This window comes from Pseudochaenichthys georgianus, chromosome 11, assembly GCF_902827115.2.
Source record: "Pseudochaenichthys georgianus chromosome 11, fPseGeo1.2, whole genome shotgun sequence".
In the NCBI taxonomy this organism is placed as follows: Eukaryota; Metazoa; Chordata; class Actinopteri; order Perciformes; family Channichthyidae; genus Pseudochaenichthys; species Pseudochaenichthys georgianus.
The window spans coordinates 5,338,439-5,358,310 of NC_047513.1; the positions used below are offsets into that span (position 1 = coordinate 5,338,439).

Consider the following 19,872-nt stretch of genomic DNA (forward strand, 5'->3'; position numbering starts at 1 on the left):
GAATCACAATGAGAAAGGGAAGAATACAAGCTGATGGGAATATTTTGAACTTCATCAAATCGTACAGTAAATAAAACCCATAGGAATCCTCCGAAGTCATGAAAATGTTTGTAATAATAAATTAAAAACCCTTCATGATAAATTCCGACCAACATGAATTTAGTGAAACAATGTAGTTATTTAGTTTCAAAGATTTTACATTTCTTAAAAAGAAGAGGAAATATAAGTGATTCTGCTGTTTTTATTATAGGTGTTTTGGGCGTGTTGAATGTGTTGAATGTGGACACATCTGCAATGTGCTGCATTGGAATGCAAATGCATGAGGCAGGTTTTAGCATTAACACATTTTATTCTGCAAAGTCAAATTAACATTCTCTGTTTTATTATGTGTTGTCTTCTTGATGTCCTTCTTGTTTCCTCCTCACCCTAAATCTTTTACAGTTACTGTAACAGTTCAATGGAATACTCAGTAGGTGGCGATGTCGTTTTAAATATTAGAGAGATCAGAGCTGAGCCTATCAGGTTCTCTATATTGTACTGGGTCAATACAAGACATTTGATTTCCAACTGTGGTTAAATGACTGAAGTACAAAGTGTTTCAGGAATCACTTAGATCATATCTACAGGTAGAATTCAAAATACATATTAATATTACAATTCCTGCGTTGAGTTTGTCACTGCTCTGTGCACCTTGGAAGTAGGTGAGTTGTTCTGGTAATCATTACTCTGCTTCTACTATCTTGTGACAATATACAAATATAAATAATCCTTAACATTTCCAAACAACAGCTTCAACACAACATCAATGGATTTTTTAAATGTACTCTGTTTGTAAAGGAACACTTCTAGAAATAGTGTTACATTTTCAACCAGTCAGTTAAGCATTACGTTTTTTTTTTTAAATAAAAAAAGTTAACATTTGATCTTCTACAGATACTATTTACAGATCAATATTTGAAATGTATTTCATTTTAATGTATTTGTTTTATAATTTGTTTACATTGTATTTTACAATATAATGTTGGTTCATAATTGTTTTACATTAATTAAATATGTATTAGAATTCAATGTTCAATCTTTTTACATTTTTTTGTAGATTCTATATTGTAATTACATTTTTTCCTATTTTAGATTTCTATTTTAAATGTTGTTATCTTTGTTTTAAGTGGTCGTATTGATGGATTTAAGTGGTATTATTTATGTTTTTATAAATGATCCTATTGATTATTGATAAGTGTGGATGAACGAGGCATACTGTTTTTACATGTTTCCTTTCCTAAATATGAATTATAAATAGCCTACTTATCTTTTTAATTCATTATATTTCTATATCCATCTTCATTTTATTTAATCTAATTTGACCCTCTTTTTTCATTAGAAAGCCTACTCAACTGAGGGCGGGGCCAATTGGCGGCGCGTGCACGTTCCTTCAGGCTCGCGCCCTTGCAGCCATCGCCGCGTCTTGTGCACCAGCGCCAGTGAAGCAGCTCGCGCTCTCTGTAAAGTTCTCGTCCTGTTTCCTGCTGTCAGTCCTCCCCGCTGCACCATGCGTCTCCTCCCGAAGACACTATGGGATGTACCCGCTCTGAGAAGACACTAACCACGGGCTCTGCTGCTGCCTGTGTCCGCTCTCTGCTCTCCTTCAGCCGGGGAAACCCTGCCGCGCTACTCTGAGCGTTTTCATCCACACCGCGCCGCTTTTCCTCTTTAATTTATTTGTTGCCTGCCGCTTCATTTATGGACCACAGAAGCTCCGAGTAGAGTGTTTGTCATTTTCGTTCACACAGCTGAAGATGGAGTCGGTGATGGAGAGGGAGTGCAGCGCGCTGGGGGGGCTTTTCCAGACTGTCATAGGAGACATGAAGGTAACATTATTATTATTTCCTCTGACTTGTCATTAAAACTGTTGATAGCCTACCTCCAGCACCTGTACAATCTCCTGTTGCATGAAAGCAGGAAAAGCAGATATGTTATCCCATGTGAAATTTCAAGGCGTCATCGTTAATTTGTTAATTATCCAGGAGGGGAGAAAGGGGGAGTGAAGTGGGTGTGTTCAGGGCCTGGTGCCTTCATTTCTGCAGTTTACTCCAACAAAATAAAGAGCCCACTGCATGTAAACCCAGATCCACACACAGCTAACAGGATGAATGACAGTGACAGACTGTTGCAGTGCTAGCCTATCACAGAGCAATGTTTTACCTTAGCTCCATGCGAACACTAAGAGTCTTTTCAGGGATGTTTTCCAAGTTTTTTTTTTATTACGACAGGGCTGTTCTAATCTAATATAAATCTGCTTAGTTAAACTTGCTTATCCCTAAAAGTCACATTATGTTGTGCAGCAACATAGAAGGAAGTTGGTCGGATACCGTAGATACTAATATGTTGTCATGATTGGTTGATTTATGAGTCAACAATCAAACATGACCTTGTTCCAGCTTCTTAAAGGGCTATGCTTCTTGGGGTGTTCCCTTTCCTGTCGGGTGTTTATATAGGAGTTTTTCTCCCCCTGCCTGAAACGCCTCGATTGGACTCCTTTGTTTACTTCAATAACAAAGTGACATCACTATGTAACACTTGCACTTCAATTGGCTAGCGCTCCGCCACATTGTGCGTGATAGGCTAAGGGGTGGGTCATCTCTACTGTAGGCAGTTGACCAATCATAACAGAGCCAGCCAGCTAACCAATCAGAGCAGACTGGGCTCTGGTTTCAGACAGAGGGTGAAAAGAGTTGCTGCAGCACAGGCAGTATGAGAACAATAAAGAGCTTTTTGAACATAAAGCATGGAGACATGTCAGAGGAGAGACACTACATACTGATATACACCTGAACATGAGCAGGAGAGGACTCTTTAAAGTAGAGACACTACATACTGATATACACCTGAACATGAGCATTATAGGGCCTTTAAATGTGAGGATTTGCTGCTTTCCTCTGTCTTATTACTGAATATTTGTGTTGATCGAGAAAAAGAAAAAAAAGCATTTTTGGGGGAGCTTCGGTTAATTGTAATGGACATTAGATATTATGAAGACAAATAACTATTAGATGATATTTTAGTCTATCAAATGGGAAAATATAACTTTGTTTTCTTGTATGATAACGTTGGCTCTCGTTTGTATGCATACATACCAGGGTTTCCCACCAATTTGCTGCCCTAGACAAAATGCAGACACTCGCATGCATGTGCACCGTTGTGGCATGACCAAAACAGAAAGATATGTACACAAGATGTGTGCAAATGTATTTAGTATCCTCTTCATTTGAACATGATTTAAGTGGGGGGTGGACCTAACCTCCTCTCGGGGGTCCGGGGGCATGCACTTTGAGAGCAACATTAAGAGATCTATGGATACATCTCTCAACACCCAGATGAAACAGAACTGTAAGCAGATTTTATTTTTCTTTATGGATATTTTACAAATCACTCTCCTTTCAAACTGTATTCTTGTTTATTAATAACAACTTTTTTTTACTGTCATATAGTATTTTATACTATAAGAGAATAGTCGAAAATGTATTCTCTTATTTTGTTATAACTATAATGATCATATAAAGGTGTGCCTTTACCTCACTGATCTGAGGTTATCAGAGCCTCTCGGTCTTTCAGGAGAGAGCTCTCTAATGGCGCATTTCCACTGCAGCGGGTAGCCCCGTTTAAGCGTCCTTAATCGTCCTCAAGCGGCCAGGCCAGTTTTTGGTGGCCTTTCCATATAGCGTAGCCCCGGCTAGCTAGTACTTTTTCCCTCTTTTTCCGGCCCCATCAAATTGTGGTTCTATCAGGCCAGGGCCAGGGCTGAACTAGTGACGTCAACACTCTCGACTGCTGATTGGTCAGAGAGAATCGTCAAAAGATCGCGCGCGAGATCTAGAAGCAAGCTTGCAGCATTTTTATACACAGCATTTTTGTAAACGGAGGAGCTACAAAAATGGCAATGTCAAAGAAAAGCACAGAGGAGGTGACGACGATGTTCCTACATCTTATTGGGGATGATAAACATCCAGCGGGAGCTCGACGGAACAACTCGAAATGTGAAGCCGATCGCCCCGCCTACACTGCGTTGCTACCCCAGGTCCTAAACTGTAATGGAAATGCGCCATGGCCTCGGACGGCCAGCGAGGACGCTTAGGGATGCTTAAACGGGGCTACCCCGCTGCAGTGGAAATGTGCCATAAAGCTCTCCCCCCGCGGCCGCTTACACAGTAAATTCCAATGTTAATAAAAGCTGTATATGTTTTTTGGCAGTTTGATTTATTTTAAATTAACACAAATACAAAATTAAAACCTGTAATTGCATACTAAAACCATTATTTCAAAAAAATAACTATTTCACATAAACCTCTGTTTTTTACTGGGGCGGTTCAACTTGATTTGGGGGGGGGGGCGCCATAGTTTATGGACGCTGTACGCAATATAAGCGTAGTTCTGTTAGTATAAGATAGTAAAATGTACTTTGTTGATCCAAAATCGGGAAATTGTGTTATGAAATTAAAAAAAAAATCTATTTTTTTAATTTCTAACTTTTATTTTATTTATTTTTCAATTGTCGGCGCCCCCCCTTTGATTGATGCACCCTTAGCATTCACCTATACTGCCTATGCCAAGGGCATTTTTTCCGTCCGCGATCACGACGCCATCTGCGATCGATTAACTTGTGGACAATGATCCCTCGCTCTACGCCTCCTGTACCCAGTCCCGGACTGGCCATCGGGAGAACTGGGGGGTTTCTCGATGGCCTGGCCTGTTAAGTGGCCTGCCTCACAGGGTGACTGGCTGTCTACATGATGTGGCCTGCCGACATGGCCACTGTCATACAGATCATAAATCAAAGCCCTTGATTGGTCTCTGTGTGTCATTCAAGCTCGGGATAACCTCAACTCAGGGGCCTCATTTATAACGCCGTGCGTAGGATTCACGTGGGAAGGTTGCTTGCGTAGTAGAAATCCAAAAAATAGGTACAGACATTTTCCGACATTTTCCGATTCACCAAACATTGCATTTCCCTTTTATAAATCACAATCGACTCGAAATGCGGTGCAGCTTTTGCGGGCTTCACGTAACGCCTATAAACAGTCAAAGAAACGCCCATTCATTCATTCATTCATTTTGACTGACTGCATGAAGGAGATCGCAGGAAATGACGACAGAACAGCTCAAAAAGACACCGTGTCAGATTCTGGTTATTTTGGGGAGGTCGAGATAAATCATATTGTTTGGTGGATGCCGTTTGAACCAGAGTAGCAGCATGGAGGTCGGATCGTCACTAAAATAAATAAATAAGTGGTCCGAAAAAGGTTCATGACAAAAAAAATACACATAGCCTTCCTCAGGCAGTGTGTTTGTACCGGGGACAGGAGACGCCCCTTGATGAGAAACTGTAAGAAATGATCGGGGAATCCCTCCGGAGTGGAGTCATGACGACTGGATCTGAATTATGTTTTCGTATTTGGTGGTTTGTGTCCCAGCTGTCGATCAGCTGTGCGCAGCGTCTCCACTGCAGCAACTCTATATCCACCGGTTAAAGGAAATACAACTAATGTGTTGTGTTATATTAGCTGTACAATTTACCACATATGGTGTTCTTAGTTTAACATATCCGTATTTATTTATTTCTCCAAGTTATGTTTTTGTGTGCACTGAGGAGTCTCAAACAGGCGTTTGTTTAATCATTTTAAGATTGGCTTTAATCAATGTTTGAAAATGAATTATTCATATATGATAAATGAGAGGTAACAGTTTGTTTATGGTATTATTTCCACATATTTCTCTCCATTCTTCCTTTTGCCAACGGTGTCGCAGTTTCTCGTCTCTCCCGTTGTTGTGCTTAGTGCGTACGCATGGGTTAGAGTTTGCGTGGAGGACAGCACATTTTCCCGTCAAGTTAGTATTTTATAAATCGCAAACATTGCGTAGAAACTGGCGTACACCATTTTTTGAGTGTATATCCCTTTTATAAATGAGGCCCCTGGTGAGGTAAAGGACTCTTGAGTGTTTAGATATTTAAAGGGGACCTATCATGCAAAAGGCACTTTTGTACGTCTTTTATACATGAACATGTGTCCCCGGTGTGTCAGGGAACTCACCAAGTGTCAGAAAACACAACCCTCTCTCTTTTCCTCCATACCCAAATCTCTAAAAAGGGGGCTGCAATGGATCTGATACAGACTGATACAGATTTGAAATTGTTCTGACGTCAGAAACGGGGTGCTCCGCCTATATGGGCAATTCTCCACCTATCAGGGGAATGAGAGGTTGCGTGGCATTCATTTCATTTCATTTCATTTCATTTCATTTCAAACCTTTATTTATACAGATAAATCCCATTGAGATCATTGATCTCTTTTTCAAGGGAGACCTGTTAAGTAGTTCCACATGAAACATAAAAACATAAACGGAACAACAAAAGGACATCATACAGCATCATTTACATAATTATCCACATACACAGGTACCAATAGCTTCCGATTGAGTAGCATCCAACCGAGCTTTAAAAACATGTAGTGGCACCAGATTGTTCAGTTTCCATTTAATTTGCAGACTATTCCAAGACAGAGGAGCTGCGCATCTAAAAGCTGTCTTCCCTAAGACAGTCCTAGCAGTTGGCACATTTAATAAAACCACAGCATTCGATCTCAGGCAGTAGCCACTTACAATTTCCCGTGAGATCAGGGAGCAGATATAAGATGGAAGTTTCCCTAACATGGCTTTGTATATAAAAATGTACCAGTGACTGAGCCTCCGTACAGTTAGTGAAAGCAAACCAGCCCTTGCATACAGGGTACAGTGATGGGTTAATGCTTTACAGTTTGTCACAAATCTTAGTGCACTGTGATACGCAGCATCTAACTTGACCAGGCAATTGGCAGGTGCATTCATATACATCAGATCCCCAGAGTCCAGCACAGGTCAAAAGGTCACAGAGCCTTTTCCTGGCCTCAAGCTAGAAGCAGGACTTGTTCCTGTAGAAGAAACCTAGCCTAACCCTCAGTTTTTTAACATGCATGGTAACAGCATGTTATTGGTTATGGCCATGATTTTATGATTATTGAAATGTATCTCTTTCATATAGATATTCCCATAGATCTAGTCTCTTTATTTTCCGCTTTAAATGTACCAGATTGATGCATTTAACGCCAACATTTAAAAACAAATCTTACCGGGGGAGCATGCCCCTAGAGGATTTGAGGTCCACCCCCACTTAAAATCACATGGATAGGTTCCTAAATACATTTGCCATTTTTTTTAAATAGTAACCCATGTCCATTTGTTTATTTGTGGGTAGTAGATTTAAACTATAGGGCTATCACTTTGGGCCCTGCCTGTACCTGTTCGCTCTGCCATCACGTGAAGGGTCTGCTAACAAGCGACCAAGAGAAAGGTTAATGTTAATGTTGTTGCACGTCACAAAGGTACGGCACCTCATCGTTACATCCCTACAATTCAGTGTGTGCATGTGTGTGTCAGGGAGGTTTGAGTTTATATAGGAGTGTTTGAGGTTGTGTTAAACTAACCTGTAGGATAAGTTAAGGTTTGGGTGTACTGTATGCATCCACACACACACACACACACACACACACACACACACACACACACACACACACACACACACACACACACACACACACACACACACACACACACACACACACACACACACACACACACACACACACACACACACACACACACACACACACACACACACACACACACACACACACACACACACACACACACACAGCTGTTTCCGTAGTGACATAATAACAGACAGGTGTTTTCGAACACGTGTGGTGGTTGGTTCACAAAGGGAGGTGTGGGAAATCTGCCACACCCTCTTTCTCTACCTTCCTTCTTATTTTCCTCTTCTTCTTTAATGATATGTCTTCCTCCTCTTCCATTCCCTTTCTTTTTGCTACTCCTCTTCATCTTGTTCTGACCTGTACCTTTCCCCCTCTCTTCACTTTCTTCTTTTACTTCATCTTCTTGTTGTCATGTTTTGCTATACATAAAGCCCCACCTCCCTTCCTCTTCCTCCTGCTCCTCTTTCTCCGTTTTGTGTTCCCCTGCTTCTTCACCTTCTTCATTGTCCCACTCCATTTTCAAGCACCCTTCCATTTGACTGTTCTTACTCCTCACTTTGCTCTCCCGTCATTTTCTATTTCTATGTATCTTCTTCCTATCCCTCCTCATTTGTGTCTTCTTGTTTTTCTCTTGCAATCTTCCTCTGCTTTTCTTTTTCCCCTTTTCATTCAAATGCGACCACACGTGTTCTTAATGTGTGTAAAGATACACACCTGCGTTCTGCTTGTTGTATTCACAAACATGGGTGCTGCAGATATGAGCTGTGAGAGATTCTGCATCGTGTATCTGAACAGAGTAGACTTGTGTTTTACTCATAAATGACCACCAAAAGAGTCAATTATGGCTGGTCCAAAGCAAGCTTATGTCAACTACTTTGAATACATTTAGGTGGTTTTAATGTATTATATTTCACAAGTTCATGAAATATATTATCAACATGTTGAATTTGAATCTACAGGGTAACAAAGAACTGAAACTGTAGCGTATTTATAGTGGAAGAAACTGATAAAGTAGCATAACGAAGGCGTCTACTTAAGAATATAGTTTGTGTTATTCAGTTTTACTCCATTAAACACAAAAACCTACAATGTGTTAGAGCTTCTCTCAATACTTTCAGACTTCATGTCTTTGGCCCTCAACTCCAAACCTATTGATTCTTAAGATAAATATTTTTTAACAAAACATACAGATAATTAAAAAAAGCTGGTTACTGTAGTTTTTAACATACATTCTGCAGGAATAAGCACGTTAAAGGTCATATTTTCAGCGGTGGATGAACGCTATGTGTAGGATTGAGTCAAAAATAAAAGACAGTAAGTGTACTCATGGTAAGGGAGATGCGCCCAGTGTAACAGTGCTGCTTATTGCCGTGATTTTAATATATGATTTTTTTTAACAATGAAGCTGTTAGAACATTAGACTTTGATACAACTTTAAAAGTAGGGCTGCTCAATTAATCATATTTTAATCACAATTACGATTTTGGCTCGCAACGATTATGAAAACAATATAATCGAAATAAAACGATTTTCTTTTTTTAATAATTGTTTTAATTATAATTTTTTTAAATGTTTTGTATTGGTTTTTCAGTTGAATTATACTTAAAGTTCAGGGGAATCAACTGTTAAAAACATACTGTTCCATTTTTTTTTTTCAATAAATGGATGTTTTCAAAGTAAATGGATAATCGTTTTTAATAATCGTGATATCAATTATTGACCCAAATAATCGAGATTATGATTTTTGCCATAATCGAGCAGCCCTACTTAAAAGTGATTCTTATTTTCATCTTTGATTGCTGTCTGAATACTACATTTTATTCAACCTGTATACAGCGTGATGTTTCATTCATACATAGGCGCATTCACACCGCATTACTTTTCCCACAAAGGTTCATGAGAACTTAGTTCATGAGAACTCTTTAGTTCTAAGTACAGATCGCGTTCACACCGGAATAAGTCCCTGGGGCAGGATTATGCAAATAAAGCCGCTGACGTCACTTCTTCTTCTTCTGCTTTGGGTTTACTGGCAGGCCGCAAACCCAGAGCCATTTAATAGAAGAGTTACGACATCTCCGTTCACTCCAATGGACCACTTTTTTACAGCAATGGCGGATCGTGTAGCCTCTCAATCGTTCCCCGGAAGTTAGCGCCAAGGCTGGCAGAGCTGTGGAGTTGCTGCATAATAGACCGTTCGTGACGGACTTTTAAAGGTAAGAAGAAGTTTAAAGATGTATATTGCGGATATTATCAGTACATCTGATTCAAATGAACATGTGTATTAAAGGATGTCAGTGGATTATCCCTAAATTAGTAGATTTAGGGAACGTTTACAGATAACAGATTAAGCTAGCATACCGAAGCAAGTTAGCAACACACGTTGAACAGCCTTTTAATTGTAAATTCCGTTCTCTCTATGTCATTTCGTCCAACATGTTGAATTAGAGAAGAGGGGCTTCTAAACGGGATTGTATGCGGGGGTGGAGGGAGTTAAATATTAGATAAATATAACTTTGGTGTGTGTAAGAGTGAGTGTTTTTAGCAGAGCCATATTGTGTCCTTGTGATTCTGTTGATTATTACCTGTCTGTATAATGTTGCAGCCCAGCTGATTCTGGATTGATGGCAAAGGGAGAGGGACTTAAGTGAGAGTGAAAATACAAGGTACGTTTAATACTACTGTTTTATATAAGTAAACACGTTATCTCCCCAAGGCAATAGGTGTGCTATATAGGTGTGTATAACCCTTGCTCCTGTCTGTTACTCCCTCTCTCAGCACAAGAACCAGAGGGGGGTTCAATAGAGCCTGAATACCTGCACTGAGACCCTCACCCTGCACCCTGAGTCTCAACTCTGTGTTTTTCAAGCCTTTCCCTGTTTTTTTGTATTAAACAACACATTAAGCTTTCCCAATGGTGTGGTTTTCGTTTTGTGAAAAAGTGCAAATGCAGTGTTTGTATATAAATCACATATTTTGTTGCTGTTGGTCGTGAAATTGCTCCGCTCTGTGTCAGTGGGGAAAGCCGTACATTCGTACTCCTTTCTCTGAGCGATTTGAGCATCCCCAGGCAGCACAGCAAACCATGGTGGCGACTAGGAGGCAGCACAGCAAACCATGGTGGCTACTAGGAGGCAGCACAGCAAACCAGGACAACACGGAGGAAAAGGCACCGACAAACTGCATGATATGCTCTTCTATGTTTATTGAATTCCATGTATTTGCAATGGATGTTCCTAAAGCAACACATTTAACATCATCATCATATCCTGTCGGTCACCTGTCCTTTCTGAAAGCCATAAAGACGACATTAGTCATTTAGATAACTTGTGTCCTCAATTACCAGGGGATTACTGAAACTACCATGAATTTAAGAAAATGGTAGAAATGAATCCAATCTGAATTTTAAAGCATTACTTTAGATCCCCTCCCTCTAAATGTATCAATAAACATTAGAAAGTGATCCTCCTGACTACCATACAAGTTTAAGAAGATAATATTGGTTTGAAAGAATTCAAAGCTATACATAAACAGCAACAGGCTCTTTAACAAGGCACTGTTAGTAACATGTAAACTAGTTGTTCACACTAATCCTAATATTATCACTTAATATTAGCAAATTCGATTTTATTTTTGAAAACATATTGATGTAAATACATACACATATCGATTTGTTGTATAAATATTAAAAATCAAAACCTTTATTCACTAATAATTACCAAAAATCGTAGTTCTATCTCCTGTTATCAATGCATTCACATTGCCCGCCATGAACTTCCGGGGAACGATCCTCGTCTACATGAACCACGTGACGATAACCGTTTTTGGACTTCCGGTGTCGTAACTCTTCTATTAAATAGCTCTGCGCAAACCACTTCACGGCGTATACTGCCGCCCAAAGTCCCCGGCCGGAAGTCCCCGGAGTTGGGGACTGGTTTCAGTAGTAGCTGCTGGGACTCCCAGCAGCTTCTACTGAAGCCTTCCGAGTAAATCGCCAGAACGCCGACACCTCCTCATCTCCACCGCTCCCATGTTTTATTTTGTGTTGCCATAAGTTAGTCTCTCTGCGTTTCTGCGCTGGGCTAATGCTAATGCTAATAATGCTAATGCGAGGATAATAAAATGGCGGCTTCACAAAACTTTTTGGGAGTTTTACGGGGCGTGGTTTGCAATCCGCCCAGCCAATCAGAAATAGGAATCTTTTTCTCCCACGAAAGTCCCTGCTCTCTAGCAAGGACGGAAAAGGGGGTGAAAAGGTTCTCATGAACTAATTTTAGTTCCGGCTCTTTTTGGTGTGAACGCAACATTTCGGAACTATATCGGAACTAAAGTGGGAAAAGTACTGCGGTGTGAACGCGCCTCTTGTGACTCGCAGACAGCCAGATGCAGGTTTTCCCTTGTTAGCATAAACGTGTGGGTGGAGAGACTTCACTGTGTCACTGTGGAGCAGGGGTCACCAACCTTTTTTAGGATGAGAGCTACTTTCAAAAAATAAAACAAGTCATGAGCTACTTTTACTCCTTTTTTTGTTTTTTGCAGTGTATATGTTTAGCACATTTTAACATTATTATATGCTGACCTTTAACCTTTGTGTGCTGTTTGGGTCTGTGGGACCCGTTTTCAGTGTTTACTAAAAATAACATGTATTCAATTTAATTATTTTAACCTGCTTTATTTGGGGGTGGACCTCACCTCCTCTAGGGGGGTCCAGGGGTATGCACCCCCGGGAAGATGTTTTTTAAAATGTTGAAGTGAAATGCATCAATCTGGTGCACTTGGAGCACAAAATGAATTCATGGATACAGCTCTCAACTCTCAGCTGTATACTTTTCAATACTCCAAACATCTTTAGAATATTATCACAACCCCAATAACAAATCATTTAAACTTGTTTATTCTTATCTTGTTACCTAGCATTCTTTATTTCTATTTATGCATATTTTACTAATCACTCTCCTTTTAAACGGTTTTTTGTACTGTCCTATAGTACACATTGGAATGATTTCTTACTTTATCTATATTAAATAGATAAAGGTGTGCTCTCCCTAGCTCTCTCCCTCGCTCGCTCTCCCCCTCTGTCTCGCTCGCTCACAGAGGCTGTGTGCTCCTCCGTGGCGATGACGGCTTGCGTTAAAAATAAATAAAACCTATTTATAAAGTAGGGGGACACAAACAGGATTTCGAAAAGTGCTGGGGACATGTCCCCCCTGTCCCCAGTGGAGATTACGCCATGCGTGTGTGTGCGTCAAGTGGAATAAATATATATGCAAGTTGCAACCATGGATGTAACACACACAGTAAAGCTCTGCCCCTCATGTGCTGTATAGGCTGGCATGATAGGCTGTTCAATGGGGCTGATGTGTTGTGTAGATTCTGCCAGAAGGAAAATCAGCGGGGAGGTGCCACACTGCTTTTCTTCCCGACTGCAACGCTGGTCCCCGCAAATCAAGCAAGAACGTGATTGGTCGATATTCATTGTGGAAGTGGCGGGAGGAGGGGTGTTAGATAGACATAGAGTTGTAGTAAGTAGATGGAGTTCGCTATGATGTAGGTTTCGTTTATGCATAGGGTAGATTCTTTTAATTACATTTCCTTTTTTGTTTTGTGTATTTTATACATTTTGGATTTGCTTGGCGAGCAATTTTTAGAACATGCCCCGCGGGGGACTCACGTTGCCCCTGCGGGCGACTGAGTGCCCGCGGGCACCGTGTTGGCTACCCCTGCTGTGGAGAGACTCCTGCTGCTCCGAATTGTCTTACATGCACAGGTTGTGTCTGTGTGTTTAAACTGAGAGTCAGGTAACAGCCCCCGATCCTTAAAAGATAAACCATGAAAACTAAAATATTATAATCACTAGCTTAATGTCACTATTCTTGCACGTCTGTCACTTATAATAAGGGTGTTTTTATTTTATTTCTCCCAAAGTTGAGAGATTATATGTGAAACAGTAAAGTATCCCTTTTCCACTGAAGGAACCTTAGATTTCTCAAACATTTTGAAACCTGGCTTTTATGCAAAGTTCTCCTTTGTCGCCATCTCCTTTTACAATCAGAAATGTTCAGGATACACGGCATTGGCGACACAAGGTGGACCATACGGCATTTTAATAAGCACAATGATTTAAGGACAGTCAAAAAATAAGATATATTTTGTATGTATTCATTTCCTTTAGGGCTAAAGGGTCTCATTTTAAGGTTCAGATGTGTGTTTTGTGCTTCTGCTGACATGTTTACATGCTTAAATGTTCAAAAAGGCAGAGTCTGCTCTGATTGGTTAGCTGGCCGGGCAATGTTGTCATCGGTCAACTGTTTAGAGATGTCTTGTAATGGATGTGAGGCAGCATGTGAGGCAGCATGGGACAGAAAGAGACTTCCTGTACTTCCTGTGAGAGTCAGTCTATTGACAGGAAGCACATTTCATTGTATTTTATTGTGCGAACACCTGGGAACAACACAATTCTAACTTAAAAGAAAACACTTTTTAACCTTGCTAAAACAACCAGATTTCCTGACTTGTTTGTTCATGTGTGTGTGTGTGGTTTAATGTAATGCCTCTGAGCATATTAGCTGAATGCTAATCACCATTTATCCTGCAAGGAGCCGTCGTCTTAATCACCTCTGAGCTAAAATAATCCTGCTCTTTTTTTTGGGTGGCTGCTGTGTGTCAGTATAGGGATCGTCATGGAAACATCACAGACAGTTAGCTCCGGTGCCTCGGCCAAATGGGTCACTTTGATTTTCGTTTTTTTTGTTGGCCTGATTATTGACTTTGACTCTCTCTCTGACATCACACTTCCTCTCTGTTGTTTACTGTGTGATGTCAGTGGCAGTGTGTCTGATTTTTTTTTAGCGGTGAAATCCAATGCTGGGATTTGGGCAAATGTTCCAGGGAATTACTATTCCAATATACTATCACAACTTGATGATTACTTCTTCACATGCTCATGTAAGGTTATAAAAAGGACATATTCTGCTAATTTTCAGGTTCATATCAGTATGTAGTAGGGCTGCACGATATTGGAAAAAACTGACATTGCGATTTTTTCCCACCTGCGATATATATTGCGATATGAAAACATACAGGAATTGAAGAAAATACCGTTTTTTTCCCGCAAACCATCCTTTCTTGAACTTTAATGCTATACAATTGGTATTTCTTTTTTAACTATATTTAACCGGATGAAGGATTTTAGTCACGGACGTCTGGATCTTAAGTTATCAGAGCAACAAGCTGAGCTAGCTCGGTTAGCAGCGCCGCACTGCCCTGGAGAAACACATGAAACGACTTTATTCAGTGTTTTTACCTTTAATCACGGGGTCCGTTTCCTTTGGAGATTTGATTGTGATCGGTGGTTTGCTGTGCATGCAGAGCCTGCATGTCACTCACTCAAGTATCCCTGACATGAGAGCCGTGCACGTTTTCCTTTTGTAGCAAGCAGCAAAATAATTATAACATGACGTGTTTGAGTTAATTTGGCTACTTAATATCTCAAGTCCAAAAGGCAAAAACCTGACTCAGATGCTTTGTTTCACCAAACCATCTAGGAAAGCTCCATTGGAAGCCATTTGGAAAGGGCAGGCACTTTCAAAAATACTTGGCAGGTGATTGGATCAATCTGTCTATCACCTTCTATCATGGGCCACTTCTGATTGGTTAACAATGACTGGTACATGTGGAGCACAGCACTTATGATTGGTGTGGATGACTGACACAAAAGACAAAAAAAAAGAATGTAAAAAAAAAAAAAATCGCAGGCGAATCGAATAATTTAAAATCACGATTTCAATTTAAAATCGATTAATCGTTCAGCCCTAGTCCACGCGATGTGAGTATCGCGCATGGGCATATCGTGATTATCGTCACGACACGATATATCGTGCAGCCCTAGTATGTTGTGTCTCTCCTCTGACATGTCTCCATGCTTTAATGTTCAGAAAGCTCTTTATTTTTCTCATACTGCCTGTGCTGCAGCACCTCTTTTCGCCCTCTGTCTGAAACCAGAGCCCAGTCTGCTCTGATTGGTTAGCTGGCAAGCTCTGTTGTGATTGGTTAACCACTTAGAGATGTTCCGCCCCTTAGCCACGTACAATGTGTTGTCCAATGTATGTTTTAGTTAAATTTCTCTGGTACCAAATGGTGTTTCTATTCCAGGGTACGAACATATGTTCTATGCAAGCTGCAAACTGTGGGGTAGAGCCGGGATGCCAATACGGAAGTGCCACTCACTGCAGTTCATACATGGGCCGCTAGGGACTGGCTGCAGAAAGGAGCAATTTCCATAGACCCCCATGTTAAAATGCCCAACTTTACAGCAGAAAAAAACATGTTTCTACCCATGGATGCAATAAATATTATTATCGATATAGTTAGATTCCACCTTCATGATTATGAATCTGTGAGTGAATTGTTTTCTAACACGACCCTTTTATTTATATTAGGTCTTAAAGTGTTTGCATAAATGAGGGCGTGGTCACGTTGATGGACCCGCACATGCCTCACTGTCAGCTAACAGCAACTTGTCCACTCTGCTAGGCTACAACCATAGAGGCTACAACGTAAATTAGTCATAGTACTGTACTTGACCCTTTAGCTTTAGCCATGTTCGTGGTGATTGTGCCTTTTAGGGAATATTGTTACAAATACCAGACAATTCAAATGTCGTGCTGTGCGCTTGAATGTACTAACAGAACTTCCAAGAAGTCTAAAATGATAATATTATACATGTTAACCCCGTTCCCAGGTGTTTGTGTGCTTGGTAGCTTAGCTTCTTACTTAGTAGCCAGCTAAGGACGTAACCCTTTATGCATACATATACATTTTAGTTTATGATTCAGCCTTGGGTAAGACTTTTATAGTCTATGGCTATATGACTAACGGAGCCGCAGGGGGCTAGCTCCAGCCGGCGTCCCGGAGCTAGCCCACTGCGGCTCCGTTAGGTCCGGGCAGTGGAGTCTGTCTTTTCTCAACGTGTGAATGACAAGCATTAAAAGTAACACAATATAGCTAATTCTCTTGCAGATTGTCTCATTTGATTATGAATGTAACGTTTATATAGGGGAACTACACTGTTGGCAGTAACTTGGTATGCATGTATTTCATGTTAGCTTAGCTTCTTAGCCTGAGCTAGCTCTGTTTACTTCCAGTTCGGAGGCAGCAGGTCCCGCCTCGGCTCCGCCTCTTTGCCCTTATTTGGAGCAGGCGGGATTAGACTCTGACGTCACAGTCGAGCCGTTAGTGGCCGACTCCGCCCACTAAGGGCTTCACGGACACTACGTCCATTTATATATACAGTCTATGGTTCTATGCCTATTCATAGCAAAACAAGGCAACTGTTCTCTTCACCTGCTGTTCCTGCCTGACTTTCCTGCAACAATAAATCCACAAAGATGTACACCTTGGACCTAAGGGTTTAAGACTTTACATCCCCAGTTTGATCCACCTGGGGACCTTTTTAGAGAAGGTAGATGCTTGAAAAGCCTCACAAAAGAAAATGAGGTCTGCACTGTTGCAAATATTCAGTCATTTCCTCAGGCTTTTGACTTTAGCTTACAGATCATTTCCCAGCTGGAGGAAATAGATTTGTGTTTATTATTTCAGACGGTCAGTGATAAAGAAAAAACAAACAGGGATCTCTTGCTTTAAAGCCTGTGCAGGTGCTCAGATAGCCAAACAAACAGAGCAGAGGATTCCTGAAGGACCTGCAGCAGGCTGCCTCCGGTTGTTGCCACGGTGACAATTTATGTCCTCAGTGACGGATTGATGCAGCGGCCCTGCCCTCGCCTGGGTGTGTGAGCGAGAGAGGGTGTAATGAGATGTGGGTATATATATACACAGTGTAATAGCCATGAGATGATGAATGGGTCATAAAAAGACAAGGATAAAAGGAAGTGAATGAAAAATGTGCAGCGTATGAAAGCAAAACACAAAGATGAAAATAGAAGTATGAGAAAGGGAGACTGAAATAAACAAAGGGAAAAAAATGGTGTTTGGCTGAGGATGCATGCACGTGTGACCCTCCCCTCCCCACAATATCCTTCTCCGTCTGAACCCCCTCTGCAGCAGCAGCAGCACCGTTACTATAGCAACGGTAACCAGGCGATGACGCCGGGCATCACTCCCACAAACCGAAGGAAGGCTGAACACACCCAGCTCAGTGAGAGAGAGGAGGGGGACGCCGACTGGAGGCATCGCCCACAGAGGGCAGGAGGATTATTACATCTATCTTAAAATGATACCGTGTGAATGTTGATCCAGATATTAATCACTGTAATCTGGCCCATTGTAATAATTACTTTGTTATAAAACATAATGTCCCAGAAAAAGGATATTACTGTCATTTGAAGACTATTAAATGCTCTCTATTTAATGCACTATATTGTCATTATAATGCGACTTCACCCACACAAGGAGCAATGACCTTCTAGTTCTTAAAGATAATCAGACATATTCATTGGAATATGGAAAAACAATCCTTAAATACAAAATAAAACACAGTACTTAAACAGAAAATTCAACTTGAGCACTGTTAATACATTCCTAAAGGTAAGGAAAAGCCTACCATCTCAGTCGCGTCTCTATCGTGCACGATAGTGTAGTTATCAGGAGTAGCTCAGCTGTAACTATCAATCTTTTCCACACAGGTCGTGATGAAATCCACTCATAGTACAATGTAAAAGAAAAACTGACAACTTCCACAGTCCTGTATCAGTGCAAAAGAACATAGTCAAATAAAGAGGCTCGACAGTAGGGCTGAACGATTAATCGATTTTAAATCGAAATCGCGATTTTAAATGATGCGATTATCAAATCGCAAAGCCTGGGATTTGTGTGTCAGTCATCCACACCAATCAGAAGTGCTGTGCTCCACATGTACCAGCCATTGTTAACCAATCAGAAGTGGCCCATGATAGAAGGTGATAGACAGATTGATCCAATCACCTGCCAAGTATTTTTGAAAGTGCCTGTCCTTTCCAAATGTCAAGGTTCATGGTTCTTTATTTGCGATACGAACATAGCTACAGAGTAGTTATGCCGATGACAATCTTAGGTCACAGGCTTCTCTAACAGTGCTTGGAGCTTTCCTAGATGGTTTGGTGAAACAAAGCATCTGGGTCAGGTTAGTAATGCTCCATCACGTGTTTCTATTACAGGGTGAGTCTTAAACTGAAGCTTGACTTTAAAGCAACCCAACGGAAGTTTCATGTAAGTTTAGTTCTTTCACTCGTAGCTCGGGCTGCGGGGAGCTAGAGACGGGGGCACGTTGATACGACCTTCCTAGCCGGAGATATGGCCGCATTTTACAATAAACTACAATAAATATCGCAAATCGATTCGCAATCGCAATATCTGTCAGAAAAATCGCAATTCGATTATTTCCCCAAATCGTGCAGCCCTTCTCGACAGTCGGAAGAAATCGGAACACAAAAAGTAAATTATTTTTGAGACAGACCTAGCTACCTCTTTTCTGTACTGGTTGTGAATAAATCCACTAATCCCAGTTTCTCCAAGTCCAGGGTGATGACTTTAAATGTCTTGTTTTGTCTGTCCAACATCCAAAGATATTCCCTTTTTAATATGATATAAACAAAGAAAACAGGACATTTATTTCGCCAGTTTTGTATGTAAACTACATAGTTGACTAATCAATTCAATGTTGAAAAACAGCTCCAGAACAAAGGTAGTTAACCAGATGTCCACTTCTAGAGATACAGAGTACTACTTTTGCAGCAACCATAATGTAAGTAAGTTGTTCCTTTTTTAGCTATTCACAGTAGCAAAATGCTTATAAAGTACAAATGGAACTACAAACTATAAAACCCTGAACAAAATCTGTATTTCTCATTTTTGGCAGTGGCAAAGAAATGTTCATTCATGTCCTTAACCTTAGTTTCAGGCCGTAGCTTTCTGTGGAGCAATCATTACATGACATTACATGACACTTGTTAGACGCTTTTATCCAAAGTGACTAACATACTCAATACTGAGGACAATCCCCACAGGAGCAATTTGGGGTGTCTCAGGGACACAACGACATTCTGACTGCAGCGGGGTTTGAACCGGTAACCCCCTGATCCCAACACCAACGGACAACCCACTGCACCACACGCCAATCCTGTCCTTACCCTGCATATTTTAACAACACTAAATCGATACACAGCAGGCAGACAAAAAGAGTTTAAAGGCGTTTGAAGATGCCTCAGATGTTTCACTGCAGTAAAAAGAAAGCCCCACCCCCAAAACACGAGAGGCTCCCCGCTGACATTAGAAGCGCACCCCGTTCCTCTGCCTGTGTGTT

At 40.9% G+C, this 19,872-nt stretch overlaps 1 protein-coding gene and 1 long non-coding RNA gene across 2 annotated transcripts in view; both read left to right on the plus strand.

The window, feature by feature from the left end:
- Positions 1-1,452: 1,452 nt before the first annotated feature.
- The window catches only part of LOC117455073 (protein MTSS 1-like), a 92,319-nt gene continuing 73,899 nt past the window's right edge, over positions 1,453-19,872 (plus strand). Inside the window, 1 exon segment of the mRNA XM_034094428.2 lies at positions 1,453-1,865. Coding sequence (XP_033950319.1) covers positions 1,794-1,865 — 72 coding nt within the window. The 5' untranslated portion in view covers positions 1,453-1,793.
- LOC139434745 (uncharacterized) lies at positions 9,648-10,399 on the plus strand. Its single transcript, XR_011644043.1, has 3 exons — positions 9,648-9,793; positions 10,183-10,243; positions 10,356-10,399. It is a non-coding gene; the product is annotated as an uncharacterized lncRNA (long non-coding RNA).